Source organism: Lactuca saligna, chromosome 4, assembly GCF_052625555.1.
Source record: "Lactuca saligna cultivar CGN05327 chromosome 4, ASM5262555v1, whole genome shotgun sequence".
Classification (NCBI taxonomy): Eukaryota; Viridiplantae; Streptophyta; class Magnoliopsida; order Asterales; family Asteraceae; genus Lactuca; species Lactuca saligna.
In genome coordinates, this window is record NC_136420.1 from 247,669,364 (window position 1) to 247,685,994 (window position 16,631).

Here is a 16,631-nt window from a genome sequence, read left to right on the forward strand (position 1 = left end):
AATCAGGAAGTCAATGTGATGAAACTTGATATTATAAGGACCAATGATGAAAAAGGTTTCATTTTTAGACTAAATAAGATGAAAAATATACAAACTACCTTAATCATGTCAAATCTTGTGTTTAACCGTTCTTTATTGTAAAAATAAGATGCCAAAATATACAAACTAATGATAATACAATGCTCTAACTGACCCTCTTGGTTGAGTTCTTTGAACCTACAAAACCAACACATTAAAGAAACATAGTAAAAACATTTTTAGGAACAAACCTGATATAATAAAGCCTTCACCCAATATATTTATAAAATAAAAATACAAAAAGTTAAAAATGATGAAATCAATTACAAGAAACGATTAAAATAAAAACCTGTTAAGAAAGAGTTATCTGCAGGAGGGATATTTGAATCAATATGTATTTTCTGATGGTTTCAAATTTTGAATTATCCGAAATTCAGGGAAGGAGATAGAATTTGTTGAGAATTATAAGGATTCAAAACACAGGTTAAAATTTAATATTATTTTATTGATGACTACTTGTACTATTAGCTTAATGATTTGAACGTCTTAGAAAAATAATATTATTATATTCAATCTATTTTTAGAAATAGTGAGATTTCTTTTATAAGATAGTAAAGATATAAGTTATCGTTATATTAAAACAAAGGAAATTGCCTTATTAAGGTAATTAACTTTACAGGTTGTTTATATTTAGGTAACTATTTTTTTCTCGTACACATCTAGGTAACTATTTTTTTGAAGTGTTCGCATATGATCATTATGATCGGTTGTATCATGTCACATCCGGTCATAATGATCATATGTGAACACTTTCAACAAGTTCATTACCTAGATGTGTAAAAAAAATATAGTTACCTACATATGAACAAAGCGAAAAGTTAATTATCATGATAAATCAATTTGCATTTTTATTGAGGCAGTCGATCATATTGATCATAATGTTTGCAATATTAATATATTTAATTAAATTTTCTTAAAACAATATTTATGACCATTTAGGAGCATTTAAATTGGTCATGACATGTTGGGAGCCCTTTAACTGAATATATTAATATTGCAAACATTATGATCGATTGCCTCAATAAAAATGTAAATTGACTTATCAGGGTTCACGTCTTATTGTGTACATAGGTGGAATTAAGAAGTAAATTAGATTTGCCATTTTAAAAAAAATAACTTTTCGGTTTGTTCACATTTGAGTAACAATTTTTTTGTATATATCTAGATAACGAACTTGTTGAAATTGTTCACATGTGACCATTATGATCGGATGTAACCTGCTACAGCCGGTCATAATGGTCATATGTGAATACTTTTAAAAAGTTCGTTACCTAAATGTGTAAAAATAATAATTACTCATATGTGAAAAAACCGAAAAGTTAATTACAATTCAATTTCCCTAAAACGAACGGAGATTTGGAAATTTTTGAAAAGTAAAAGGTAAATTTTGAGCAACATAGTAAAAAGGAAGGGTTAAAATGGAAATATATTTTATGTAAACGGATTGCTGTAAGAATCAAGAGTAAATTACACAAACCGTCCCCATTTTTAAAAATTAACTCGGACCGTCCTTGAGTTGCCATTTTCTTACACGGTTAGTCCCTATCATCGTTAGCCATGAGTGGTTGTCGTTAAATTGTCGCATATGCCTTGTACGCAAGTTAGGATCGTCCCTCGTTTGTTTAAAATTTGCACGTTTTCATCTCTCGTTTGTTTAAACATGCATATTGTATCCTTAATAGACATAAAAAGACTATATTACTCTTACTATTTTATTTTTAATATAATTATAATCTACTTTGTATTCACCACACATTAGATTTCACCCCCCACCCCACCCACACTAAAATTCTATCCCAATATATCTTTGTCCCTATTTTTTCTCAAACATCAACTCCTAAAAAGCTCTACAATTATCATTATTGGCGGACCACCACCGCCAGACCATTAAGTGTCGGAGACAGTAACCTCACCATAGTAAAGAAACACAAAACACACATACCTTGTATGTGTGTGCTGGTGCGATGCCAATAAAGAGGGAAAGAGAGTTGGAGATCTATATTCCGACAATAACTTTGTTTGGATCTATGATTTAGGGTACGCCAACAACAACTCCCTTTACTACCATCATCTCTTATCTTCTTTATATAAATATGTGATTTAGGGCACACCATTAACAACCCATTTACATCTAGATTTAAGATCTACACTCCATTCACGAATCTATATTTTGTCAACTCTTCTCTCTACTTCGGTGGTGTGGTGACAAGTGGAAGTTGCAAGAGTTGAGAAAGAAGATATGACATGAATCTAGGGCTTCGATTCTACATCTCACTCCTTCTGGATTTTGCATAGATGTAGGGATTTCATGATTGATTTTAGGGTTGGGGACTTCATCTTGAAATTTAGTGTTGATTAAAGGTTTTAGATTAAGATTTGGTGTTGATTATAGATTTCAGATTCTGGTTCTAATATTAGATTTAGGTTTAAGTTTTAGATTTTGGTTGTAGTATTAAATTGGTGGTAATGAGTGCTGGTTAGAGAACGTGTGGACGATGAAAGGAGATGTTGTCGACGATAATAGGAGGTAAATGTCTAGAGAGAGAGAGAGAGAGAGATGAAAATGATATAAGTCTTTAAAATTTATCATTAATCTACTTTAATTGATAAATTATAAATAAATGAAAAATAAATAGAAAATGGCAATATAGTATTTTATAAAGAAAAACGGGATTGAAATGATAAATTTAAAAAGAAACGAAGGACTAACTGTGTATTTGAAGCACTTAAACGTAAACACTAACGGCTAACGATGAGAAGAACCAACCGTGCAAGGAAATGAAAACCTAAGATGGTGGAAGTTAATATTAAAAAGAGACACTAAACTAGTTATTTAGTAACCGCACAAGAATCGACTTTGTAATTTACTCAAGAATCAATCATTGGTTTTGCTTTTGGAAATTTTATCGTGTAATTATAGAAAAACCAATATTTACTTGAGTTAACAAAAAATTAACGATGGTCCAGGGACGATTCTTGCAACTTACTCAAAAAGTTTATAGCGATCGGCTGTTTCGAAGTTTTCATTCCCCCTCAAAGTCCCTCTTTGGCGCTCTCGAGTTTCAGCTCCGACGATGTCGGACACCGACGGTAAGACTGCACAGGAACTAATTCGCGATGTTGGCAAACAACTCGCTGCCAAACAGAAATGTCCTCACAAAGATTCCCTTGTAAAATTGCTACGAGTAAGCATTCATCTGCAGTTAGTTGATTTCATGTTATGGCTATTTTCCAAAGTTTTACATTTCTGTAGGCATACGCCCACAAATGTACTATTCTGCCTTTTCCTCATGAAATATGGACACATTCCGAACAGATAGTGCGCTCGATTTTCGGTTCATAATCAGGGTTTCTTTAGTTCGTCCCGTAGGGAGGGTTTATGTTCTTAGTGATATATATCAGGTAGGCATATATTGATACCCTAATACCCTGTGTCCGAGTTAATTAGGTTTTTTAACTTTGTCCCAAGCAAAGATGGCTCATAAAGAGGTGCACCGCTGGAAGGGAACACAACTAGGCTCTAAGTTTGTAGGCCAGTATTGTACTAGTTGTGTATGAATTAAAGGGGCGAGCCATGAGTTTCAGTCTGAACTGTTGGGGTTGGTTAAGAAAAAATGTGGCAGAAGTTGTTTGCTGGAGCATACTTACATGTTAGCATTAATTATTATAGCTATTATTGTAGTTATGTAGAGTCTTGGGACTATTATTGTCATAACATCTTTTATGTTTGGTTTGGTATATAACTGTTTCTCCCTCTTCCATCTCATGGTAATGGTAAATACTAAATACAACATTCTCTCAAGCCTTTAGCTTCATCTATCAGTGTTCATCATCATCTGTTGCCAACTGATTCATCATTCATAACATGGACTACATTGTCCAGCATAAACATGACATTTCATCTAGCCTATGTGTTAGTTGGGGTGCTGGAGTCTCACATCGGCTAGATACAATCTTATAACCTCTTATCTATCTTGGGATCTCCCATCCAACCTCAAGGGCTCTTTTGGCTTTAGTTAACATGTTAACTTCCATTCTATAGATACGCTCATAAGGTTACATTACCTGTAGATAGCTACTATATAATGATTAGCAGATTGTAAGAAGCTGTGATATGAGTCCGCTGTAAGAAATGGTTCATGGTGGTTGGCATAGTCTTATTTTCTTATTATGTTGGATGTTCCTTTATATATATATATATATATGTATATATATATACACTTCATAGAATGGTCTACATGATGTGTTGAGGGGTGACTATCTTTCTAGTCAATGCTTAAAGTTTGATGTTAATGTTTGGTTGCATATCTTGGCTTTTGGCAGCAAGCTGCAAGTGCATTGCCAAAGTTACAAGCACAATCACATTTGCTAAAGCCTGCCATAAAGCCCTTGAGTGATTCTCTACTGAAGCATGGTTTGTTGAAGCAAAAGGACAAAGATTTGAAGCTTTTGGTTGCCATCTGTGTATGTGAAATACTTCGGATACTCGCACCGAATCCTGGTTTTAGTGATGAAGACTTCAGGGTAAGGGCATGTTTAAGTGCTGGATGTCTGTCTGAATCTGAACAGAGACCATTTCTTTTTCATTAATGCTGATGTTTAAGCACTTATCTCAGGACATCTATCAACTCTTTTTGGGTATGTTTGCGGAGCTTGCTGATACCAAAAGCCCATATTTCTCGAAGAGGGTAGCACTATTGGAAACAATTGCAAGATACAATTTCTGTGTGCTAATGCTAGATACAGGATGTGAAGATCTAGTCCTGAAGATGTTCAATATCTTTTTCAGTGTCATAAGGTACACTTCTTTCTTCCCTTTATGCAAGGAATATCTTTGTTTTTCCTATTGGTTGCTCATCTTGTTGTCAGACAATGTACTACCCTATCCTTATTATGAGTTTACTTATATTGGTGTGTGATGGAAGTAAAAACAGTGTTATCATAATTGAGTTGAAGTTCTCGTTTGTATTTCACATGACTTATCTATGCTGATTCATTCTCTCTTTTGATCTTCTTGACTAATGCAAGTCAATAATTATGTTACACATTTGGACTATTTGTGTGCTTCCCCAAACAAGTGAACTCAATAAAAGAAAGGGCTACATATACTTCCATTTTTTTTTTGTTTATTATAGCATTCTATTTTTATTTCTTCCTATCACAACAAAAATCTACCCGATCGCACCAATGTCATCCAAGTACAAAGAAATTTTCAGTGTTCATTGAGTATATATTTTTTAAAGTACAACATTCAACTTCAAATAAAAAACGAAAGTATAATGTTATAATTGGATAGATTTTTCGAAGTACAGTTTTTGAACAAGAAAAAGCTATAATAGAAAGAAATGAAAGTAAGATGCTTATAATAAACAAATAAATGAAGGTATGTTGGTATTTGTTGCATTTTGTCTTAAAAGAAAATGCAGCAAGGATCTTTGTTTGTTTTTTTTTGTCTCTTATATGCATTGGTGTTTTACCGGTTGTCTCGCAGGAAAGAGCATCCTTCAAATGTATATGGTGCGATGTCATCCATAATGTCACTTATCTTTCAGGAGAAAGTTTCTCAAGCACTTCTAGAAGTGACTTTGCAAAGTCTTTTAAAGGACTCAAAGGTAAATGGCTAGTCTCTCTCTCTCTCTCTCTCTCTCTCTCTCTCTCTCAGGGTTACATGTATATATTATATTTATGGGGGAGGTGATTCCTTTATATTTCTCTCATGTCCCAGTTGTAATATTATATTAATGTAGGTTTTCAGTTATTATTTTGACAGTTTTAGAATTTGCTTGCTTGTAAATTGGCCTGACTTTTCTTCCCTCCTTTAACTTATTTTCTTGTAAAAGCAATGTCGGTCATAGTTATTTATTTATTTATGTGCATTAACATAATAACATAACCCATTATGCTGGTAAGACTCAGATTTCTGGTGGGTAGAATGATTATTTAGTTAGTCAGTAACTAGCCAGTGTACATTTTCAGGATGCATCTTTTCAGCTTGGTGTTTCAGTTATTGAAGGTTGCAGTCAGGTGCTCCAACCGGCGGTTTGTCGTTTTCTCAACTGTTGTATCTTGGACAGAGATGGTGTAAACAGTGAGCTTAAAGAGTCATATCATGCCATTATTTACGAAATCTTCAAGTGTGCTCCAGAAATGCTCATTGCTGTTGTACCCAATTTAACTCAGGAACTACTGGTGTGTGTGTGTGTGTGTCTTTGTGGCTTTTTCAAAATCAAACTACCTTTTAGCATGCATATTCATCCTTATACAGACAGTTTCTATTTTTTGTAATTTACAGACTGATCAGGTTGATGTTCGGATAACAGCTGTCAAATTTGTTGGAAGACTATTTTCAATTCCTGGGCGTCATGTTGCTCAAGAGTACCATCGTCTGTTCATAGAGTTTCTAAATAGATTCTCTGACAAGTCTGCTGCAGTTAGGGTTAATGCTGTATTATGTGCTAAACATTTTTACTTTACCAATCCATCAGGGGAGGAATCCATTGCAGTTCTGTGTAAGTAACTATTTTATCCATATGTTAAGCTGCTTTCAATATTCATGTATTTTCATGTTTTCGTAGCTGCCCTTGAAGGCCGCCTTTTGGACTTTGATGATAAAGTGAGAATACAAGCAGTTGCAGTGGTGTGTGATCTTGCCAAGTCTAATCTCAGACCTTTACCACTTGAAATGATAGCTCAAGCTGCTAAAAGATTACGTGACAAGAAGGTTCATTATTTCACTTACTTCAACCCTTTCTTGCTCTCGGGACATTATGATTTACCTCCTCATGTTGGTTACTCTTTTACAATTGTCTGACAACTTATTATCGTTTTCTCTCTCTCTCTCTCTCTCTCTCTAAAGGTTACCGTTAGAAAGAAAGTGTTGCAGATGCTACTAGATGTCTATCACCATTATTGTAATAGATGTTCTGAAGGCATCATCAAATTGAGTCTTGAATTCGAACAAATACCTTGTGGTATTCTGATGCTATGCTATGACAAAGACACAGACTTTGGGTATGTTGATCGACGTTAAATTTTGAGCTAAATGCAAGAAATAGCAATGTACTTCCTTTTTTTCGTGTATTATAGCTAGCATCCTACTTCCATTTCGTTTCGTTAAAAAGCATCACTTTTTCAATTTTTGTTTATTTCATATGAAAGCATTGTACTTCTAAAAAATCTAACCTAGTTATAGCATTTTACTTTCAGTTTTTTCAAATCAGGATACTATTCTTTCTAAATCTACCCAGTTATAGCAGTGAAAATTGTTTTGACATTGCTATAATTCGATAGTGTTTTCAAAGGACAATGCTGCAATAGGATTAGGAAGAACTCAACGTAGAATGCTTTAATAAACAAATCAGTGAAAGTAAGTTGCAAAGTTTTCTTATGTAGAGAAGTAACCTTTTTGTGAAATGTGTCCCTCAGTCCTCAGAACATAGAGCATATTCTTGAGGAGAGTTTATTTCCCATTTCACTTTCTGTTGAGGAGAGGACTAGGCACTGGCTTTTCTTGTTTTCACATTCGGCATCAGATCACCGGAATGGAATCTTCACCTCAGCTCATGAGAAGGCATTGACTGCCATCTTGTGTCAGAAAAAAAGGTAACTATAAATCAGCTGTTGCTCTTCACTTACGAAAAAAAAAAACAAACTGTTTAACAATCTCAGCTTTGTTTCAGGTTGCAAATTGAGATGCAGAGTTACCTTGAGCTCCGGACAAATGAAAAGGTAAAAAGTTTAAGACCATTTTATGCTTAACACACACTGTGTTCTCAAGTCCTTATTTAGAGAAAGAAACAAAAAATAAGCTGTGTTCTCGACCTTATTTTAAGGAACTCCTGTATTGCGAAGATGGGAATCTTCACATTTGCTAATATTTATCATATATGTATGACCTATGATGCAACAGTATTTCTCTGGGAGAAAGGAAGAAAGAATCAAAAAGTTGTTTGCCAAAATGTCGACATGCTTTCCTATACCAATCAAAGCAGAAGAGTCCTTCCATAAGTTACATCTGGTGAAAGATGCTGACCTTTTTGACTCACTCAAAGAGATTTTGGTTGAACTCAAGTTTGGAAGCTCCCGAATTATGAGAGTGAGTTTTTTTTTGTTCCCCTTCATCAATGTCTGTTTCTGCATTTAAAAGAGAGTTTTTATGATTGACTAATTAGCTTTCAAGTCAACTTGAAGGCAATATATATTTTTTTCAAATATGATATTTTTATATAAAATAGTGGCCGTTTTAACATGAATTAGTTGTTTTGGAGACTATAATGGACCTGAAAAGTGAAAATTTGGAAGTTATTTGTGTTAGAGAGGAAAAAATGTATAGTTTATTTAAATTGACAACTCATAATTTTTGGAGCAGCATACCAAGTTATGGAGGCTAATATACCTATTCTAGTTACAATGAGTATTGCTAATACCTTTGCTTTACGCACTTTTACACACATGTACCTAATAAATACGCTCTAACCCTGTGCCAAATAACTACACTTATGCTTTTCACACAGAATCATCCTTCTTAAAACCTGGAATGTGCATCATGCAGCATGTTATAGCTTAGAAAGTGGACGAGTTACAAGTAATTCAAATAACAACACAATTATATACAAACAAACAATGCACAATGTATGTACAAGTTCCCCAAACACTTTGAGAGAACAGAAAGCCATCACATAATTAGCAAATCTATTAGTGGTTAGATACTTAACCACAAGACATCTTAATGATTCAATGGACCATAACTTGTACTTCTGTCTTATGGTGACCATTACCCTGTCCCTCACTAATGAGATAGTCTATCAATAGAACCTTTTGGTCAATATTCTATTCATAAACCAAAAGTTCAAGGTTTACTACTTGTCTCATTATTTAGAATGCAACCATTGTACATTTCTTTCTTTGAATTTAATAGAAATGCTAGAAGAATAATAGTAAAGGCAGAACCTTCGTTCTAGAAGGGATAGCACTAGTTGGGCTGCTATTTTTGGCTGATTGGTAAAAAGGTAGCATGCCATTTGGAATTAAGCTTTTAGGATGCTCTTACTATCGATATGCCATTAGGATGTACAAAGTAATATGCCAATTATTAACAAAACAGCAAACCCAAACACAACAAAGTGTTATCAACTGTATTTATCTGTTTCTTTTCAATTAATTATATTGTTATTGTTCATCAACATGGTAGTTTATATCTTCATTTTGTTTCTTCTTTTTGAAGGATAATTTTGTCAGCAAGATGAAGGACATGCAGTTGGATTTTGAGTTTCTACAATCACTCACAACAAAATGCTCATATAATATTTTTAGCTTTGATCACGTGAGTTGTATACTAGATCATCTTTCTGAAGACAAGTTTCAAGAGGCGAAATTAAAGAATGCGTGTGTGTCACTTCTTATGGTATGCGCCTCTGCTTCTTAACCAGACCAGGAGAAATATATTAATAAGATCACAGATTCATTAAGTGTGTATATATATATATATATATATATATATATATATATATATATATATATATATATATATATCATTTCATTCCTAGAGGTTAACCAAACATAATCATTAAATGTAATGATTAGTTCCATTATCGTGTGAGTGTCCATTCCATTCTTTCATCAAGTAAATCCATAGTATCTAAATACTCACAGTTCTGTTAAATCTAGCAACACATTGTCTCTTTTAATTAGATTCTTTGTTGCCTTGACCTCAGAAGGTATGCCATATGCAAAGAATTTCTGACTGCTTTCCCAATTCATTAAAAAGGAAATACTACATCTGAATTTCTTATTTTTGTTTGAGGTCATGGATCTATGTCATTGGTAGGAGTTATGGCATCAAGTTAGACATTTTAGTCCAAAAACTGGTTAATGTTAAAACCTAAATGTGCCGATTTATATTAAGGCAGGTTAAGATAGTGTTTGTAGCTATTTCATTTGCTTAAAACTTGAACTGTTTTGTGTTTCTACTGAAAGAATTTTATGTATCTTTCTGTGTAGGTTATTGTTAATGCTTTCCCAATCCTTCTTAGAGGCTCAGAAAAGCAATTCTGCACTCTATTGATAGAAGACAAATCCTTATTCTGTAATGAGCTGCTTGAAATGTTAGCTAAAGCTGGACCTCATATTTCTATTGACCTCAGGTAATTGTAATTGTTTCGGTTCACAGGAATTATATATATATATATATATATATATATATATAGCTTAATGCAGAAAGAAAAACTTAATATAGAAAGTCAAGGAAAGGAAGCTTTCTCCATGAAGTCCTAACTTTTTTACAAATGTGTTGTGTAGTGTTATCTACCCTTTCTTAGAGAGGATCTGCCTGGATGGAAGTCGTGCTCAGGCCAAGCTTGCTGTTTCTGCAATTAGTGGATTGATGGTTACTTCTGAGCACTCCAGTCTCTCAGATCTGTGCAAGGTCTATCAGCTTTTTCTTTATCTAACTCATTTTATTTTCATCTCATAATCTGCAATAAATAGGATTAGTGGTTTAATAAGGTTTTGGATCTGTTTATTTGCTGATAAACTCATACACTGCAATATCTCGTTTTAACATTGTTATACATAGGATACTTGCTTCATTTTATTTGAAGGGTAATGACTTGATACACCAAGAAAAACTGATAAGCACACCTTTTGGAAGCAAGTCGTTCATGTTGCTGTAACATTGTTTTCACACGATAAATAAACATAAAATGGTGCAAACTAATTTTAATATAGTATAAGTTTAAGCACAACAAAACTTGTTAAGTAACAACAATACCATACGTATATACACTCTGCATTATATGTTGTTTCTTCTCTAAATAATTAAACCCTCTTTAAAAAGGACACTCACACTCACCTTACCTACTACACTGTTGCTTTATCTTATTAGAAACTTGTGGATGATCTTAAAAGTGGGCCACCTACTCCTACAGTTTTGCAGTCATTGGGCTGCATGGCTCAGCATTCTGTTTCTGCATTTGAACCCCATGCTGAAGAGATCACTCGGTATATTGTTGAAAATATCTTACTAGTAAATGAGGTAATCTTTTATTTCATTCTACTACCCTTTATATCTTAGCATATGCTATAAATTCCTTGCCCTAATTTTTGTCTTAGGTCGGAATGTCAGACGATATAGTTTCATCCGAATGCAGCAGTACTTCATGCAATTTGAAGGTGATCACTAGTTATTAGTTAACTTCCTGCTTTTTTGGCATTGTCTGGCTTATCATTGGTTCCATGCCTTGTGTGGTATTCTTCAGCTGGAATTGGATTTGGAATTTAAATTAACACACGCCATTTGGGTGTTGGAATTCACAAAGCCCTACCCTACTAATGATGGAACTCTGCTTTCCTTCCATAAACTTGTCGGATTCATTTCTATAAATGACTGACATTCCCTTTTTAAACCATATTTATTGACATTGCAGTGTGTTAAGTTTCTTCTTTATACTACTTATATGAATGTGTATATATACAATTTATTTTAACCTAAAAGTAATTAAAAGAAATTCCACGAACAAGAAAGAAGTTAGCAGAAGGGAAAGTTCAAAAATTTTTGCAAGTATTTAAATAGCTTCGTGGACAAGAGCTGTCATTTGCCATTTTTTTACTTTCTAAATCTTTTGATAGATTTGCCAACCAAATAGAAATACACATTTCTGTCAACCTCAAGCGTGGCATGTTTCAGTTCCCTGAGATTGAGATCCAAATTCTTGAAATTTTAATGCATTTGACTCACTCCCTACAAAACATTCCTTGGACCAAGAGCCCCTTTAAAGTAGTAGAAGTTCAAAATTATTAAGCATTTGTGAACTTTATTTAATCAGCATGCTCTTGTAGATTAGGGTCAGTCACAGCTATAACAATTACATCAAGTACTTCCTTGGCGAAGATCACCTATGCTATAAAAGTTCCCATGTTAAGGCCATCATTGTCAGCTTTTCTTCTTCTCCATAAGGGTATAATAGATGGTATCCTTGTGTATTTTATTTTTTTAAACAATAAAATCCCCTTTAGGCTTTAGTATAATTGAAAGAATTGAAAAGCAATTGGAAAAGAAATGTAAACAAGTACTCAAGATGAAAGAACAAACGAACACAAAAATGCAGTGGTAGACATTGAGCATATTATCAATTCATCATCTTTGTTTTAAGGGTTTCTGACCATGTTAGGCATAATCCATTACTTACAGTTTAGGCAATGGTGTTATTTTCAGATTTTTGGGCTTAAAGCACTTGTCAGAAGCTTTTTGCCACATCAGCGTACTGGTGTTGCTCGTCCAATTGATGAACTACTTACTCTTATATCACGGATGCTTCAAAGGCCTGAGGTTTCTGGAGGCACTCTCTCCGGGTATGGATTCTTATGGAGATTGAAGTACTTTTTGTCTAAATTTGATGCTTATACTCTTATCCATTAGTGATTGCACTTTGTAAAACCACTAACTTTAGCCATTTTCTGTATATTTTTAGGGCTAAATGCAAGAAGTAGCAACATATTTCTATTTTATAGCATCCTACATTCATTTCTTTCTATTACAACATCCTACTCAGTTTTTTTTCTACCCAGTTATGGCGTTTTAGTTCCATTACAATATCGTACTTTCAGTTTTTTTCTTTATACCCAGTTATAACATTGTACTTCCAGTTTTTATAGGAAATTTAATTTTGAAAATCTGTCTTTGTATTTATATGAAATTGCTAGGGTAGATTTTTAAAGTAGAATGCTTTGATAGGAAGAAATGGAGGTAGGATGCTATGATAGGAACAAATCAATGATAATACATTGCATTTAACACTTACATATATATGATGATCATTCCTTGCGTTAAGATTATATTATTGGAAAGATGTTGTTTTTTCTCAAGTCTTCCATGCTTTTATGTGTATAACAGTGAAGATGACAAGGACCATCTCAGATTAGCTGCAGCTACATCTGTTCTTCGGCTTTCTCAAATGTGGGATTCACATATTTCACCATATATTTTTCGCCAAACTCTCCTGACAGCCAAGGTTTGAATCTTTCTTCTTTTAAACACATGCTAAAGATTTTATAAAGAATCATTGTTCATTCGGTCTACACCAACATATGTTTTTTTTTTTGATTTGATCTATGAACTTACAATGATATATTGTCTGTCTTGATGGGAATAGTTCTCGACTTAGGGATAAACACAAGAAGTAGCATCCAACCTCCATTTTATTCCTATTACTACTTTTTTTTTCTATGAAAAATCCACCCAATTATAGCAATAAAAATTGTTTGTATTGCTTAGGTTTTTCAGAGTAGAATGCTGAAATAGGAAGAATGAAAGTAGGATGCTATAATAATCAAGTTAAAGTTTAAGTAGGCTGCTATTTTTTGACTTGTAGGTTGTGAAAATGTTTAAGGTATGTTGAATGAGCATTACTCACACAATGCATTTCTGCACTGCAGGACCATTCTTCTATGGTACGGAGATTATTCCTCAAAAAAACGTTGAAGCTTTTGAAGAATAATGTCCTTCATTGTAAATATTTATGTGCTTTTGCATTGGCTGCTGCTTCTGATTCGTCACAAAAAGATGAAGTATGCCAAAAGTTTTGGTTTAATAATTTTGTTAAAATCTTTTTTCTCCTAATAATAACCTTCTCTTGTTAGTCACTAAATTATATGGCAGAAATTATAAGGAAACACCACAGAGAACCTAAAGTGGCAGCAAAGCGAGATGTGACTGATGATCCTGTGTGCTCATTGATGTTTTTAATCCACATTCTTGCTCATGATACTGATTTTCCCTCCCAGGAAGACAAATATGATTCCTTTTTCAGGTAAGTTAGTGGTTCGAATAAAGTCTACCTGTTTGTATTTTTGGACAATGGGACATGAATTGCAGTCTTTTGTCCCACTCCCACCCAAAAAGATGCAACCGTAAGGCCTAAGGTTTTTTAGGTAAATTCATTCATTGAAAAAAAAAAATCTTGAAAATATCCCTACAAAGCTGATCCTCTAGAGTCTTGCAGGAATATCATATATTTCATCTAACCAACCATTGTTGTTTTGCAGCCCAATTGTTTTTACTTTGGAGGCATTACTCAACCCTAGTTTTGTAGATGGTGATATGAATCGAATCCGTAAAGTTGTTTCTGATTTGCATAATACTTTCAATGCTATCAAGAGGGCTGAAGATGCACTTGATGTTCACAAAACCTTTGTAAGTTCTCTGGCATCACCTGCTAACCTATTTTATATTTATATATATTATCCATAACTGCAACATACTTGCAATCATCATATAAGTTGGTTGTTATTGTGGGGAAGTTGGTTGGTATTTGGTGCAGTTTGTCCTTTGTTATATGATATCAGCAGACAGATTAATGGATGTATTTATTATCTTGTTGCCTGCAGAGGCTGCATGCTGTAGCTATCTTTGGAGCCAAGTATTTGGTTGAGACAAAGAGTAGTGGAATGTCGCACTCACACATTCCAACTCCAACAAGTATTTTACTGCCTTCATTGCTCTATAAGAAAAGTGATTCCAAGACCACCAACCCCAACTCCAACCCAAAACAGGCAAGTAGAAGCAGTCACTTTCCTCCTGCATCTCAAATCTCTTGTTTCTTTAAATATTATATGCATAGTTGTGAGGCAAATAACACAATACAAATAATAACTGTAATTATATTTATATGTTAGTCTGCTAGAAATCATGGGAAAAGGGTAGAGGACCTGGATCCGCATGATGCTGAATTGCGCAAGCGTCAAAAGCAGATAATTTCTCCTCACAACTTCACTTCTCCAGAATCAGTTACATGTGATGGTGAGAATATTATTTCATCTGTCTGTGTGTGTGTGTGGGTCAAAAGTTGACTTTTTTCATCCCACTCAATCTTATGTCTGTCTGTCTGTCTGTGCAAAAGACATGAATGCCCTCCCTCATCATCAAAAATAGCCAGCCAGCCCTACCCCTTGCAAGCTTAAGCTTGTCCAGTCCAGTGTGTTTGTACTTTGTAACAAATGCGTTCAGTTTAATACTAATAGTGAAATGTGACATAATAATTGGCTAATTTGATTTTCTTTAAATTCTCTAGTGGAAAAAACTTCATTATTTCAGATGGAGGATTCTTCATGACAAGAAAGGCTAGGATATTTTAGATTATCACCTCATAAAGGTATGTAAGTTCTTGATTCATCCATTTTAAAGCATTTGTAAATCAAAATTCATAACAATAATTCATTAAGGTGTCAAATCACAAATGGAAAAGTTATGTATCGATTTTATTTAGCCACTTCATTTATTTTCCAGTAGTGACTAAACAACCATTATATATAAAATTGTTTTAAAAAAAAAAAAATTTCCCAGTTACCAACCAAATCAGGGCAAATACAGAAACCAACAATGTACTTTTACATGCTTATTTCAATTACACCAAACCATTTTTCTGTCATCTTATTTTTGGTACAATTCCAGTTTAACAGATAGCTACCAAGTTCGTTGGATTTGTTGCCCTGCCAATGCCCTACACTTTTGGACAACCACCGGCTAATGTATTTTGTAGGTAGATTGGTTTGTATATAGCAACTTTATGCATTCTGAATGATAATGTATTTTGTTTTGTTTCAACATTAAGCTTATCATGATTATTCCTGTATCCAGTTTTAGAAGCATATAATTATGTAATCTCATTGTCATTTTACATATTTGACCCATTTGATGATTTGGTACGATGGAACTGGTCAATTCCATTGAAATAAAAAAAAACACTGTTTTATTCCTTTGAAGTTTGAATTCCGTTCCATTGAAACAAAAACTGTTAATTTTCAATCCTAAATGATTTTTTTTGGGTAATAAAATGTATTTTTTTAATATTAAGATTATTTCTCAAGTCGCATTTAATTATTGCGTAGTTATTTACTTTCTAAAATAACTAAAAGTACAATATCTTTTTTCATATTTTAATAAGTTTCTGCTATGTAGAGTACAGTTAAAGCTATGCATTTGTTTTTAAATAAACACTAGTATGAAAATACAATCATCATGTAGAGGACATTTTACATAATAGGATTTAGCCGAGAAAAGTGATTTAACAAAGTATCATATTTTTCATTTTGTATATATTTAGTCTTTAATATTTTTTTTTTTGTTTCAAAATAATTCATTTTTGTTTTCGTACTTATTTAGTACTTATAAATGATTTTTAAAAATTTTTCTCACGACATCTTATATGTGACAATTATTGATGATTTGTTTGAGTCTGTTGATGTTTATGTCTATTACGATCTCGACTGGTTGGTTGTGTAGGTCTTGTGTTTTGAACGTTGTAATTTCTACATACGATATCATATTTTAATGATCTTTATATCCACGTGTTTGTTTTTTGAGTCTACAATAACTTTCGTTAAGATTACTACCGTTAGAATGTAATATATTTTTACTTACAATTTTATACAAAAAACATCCATACATGTATTCATAAAAAAACATATGGATATAAAGATCGTAAGCATCAAAAGCATCAAAAGCCCCAAAACATGACTTAAGCAACCAAGTAGTCGAGATCGCAATGAACATAAGCATC

The 16,631-nt window shown here is 33.3% G+C and overlaps 1 protein-coding gene across 2 annotated transcripts; it reads left to right on the forward strand.

The window, feature by feature from the left end:
- Positions 1-3,085: 3,085 nt before the first annotated feature.
- Positions 3,086-15,753, forward strand: LOC145043446 (ARM repeat superfamily protein). 2 transcript variants are annotated; one of them, XM_078992106.1, is made up of 25 exons: positions 3,086-3,263; positions 4,402-4,602; positions 4,695-4,876; positions 5,570-5,690; positions 6,055-6,267; positions 6,371-6,587; positions 6,654-6,799; positions 6,935-7,089; positions 7,504-7,680; positions 7,758-7,806; positions 7,988-8,173; positions 9,302-9,481; positions 10,078-10,220; positions 10,375-10,501; positions 10,961-11,110; positions 11,188-11,247; positions 12,290-12,426; positions 12,968-13,085; positions 13,510-13,641; positions 13,714-13,883; positions 14,119-14,266; positions 14,461-14,625; positions 14,749-14,872; positions 15,144-15,224; positions 15,524-15,753. In XM_078992106.1, the coding sequence occupies exons 1-24, from the start codon at positions 3,153-3,155 to the stop codon at positions 15,182-15,184; spliced, it is 3,453 nt and encodes a 1,150-aa protein (XP_078848232.1). In that variant the 5' UTR covers positions 3,086-3,152; the 3' UTR covers positions 15,185-15,224; positions 15,524-15,753. The 2 variants fall into 2 exon arrangements, with proteins under 2 accessions (XP_078848232.1, XP_078848233.1); XM_078992107.1 differs by having other exon boundaries at positions 15,167-15,224.
- Positions 15,754-16,631: the final 878 nt, after the last annotated feature.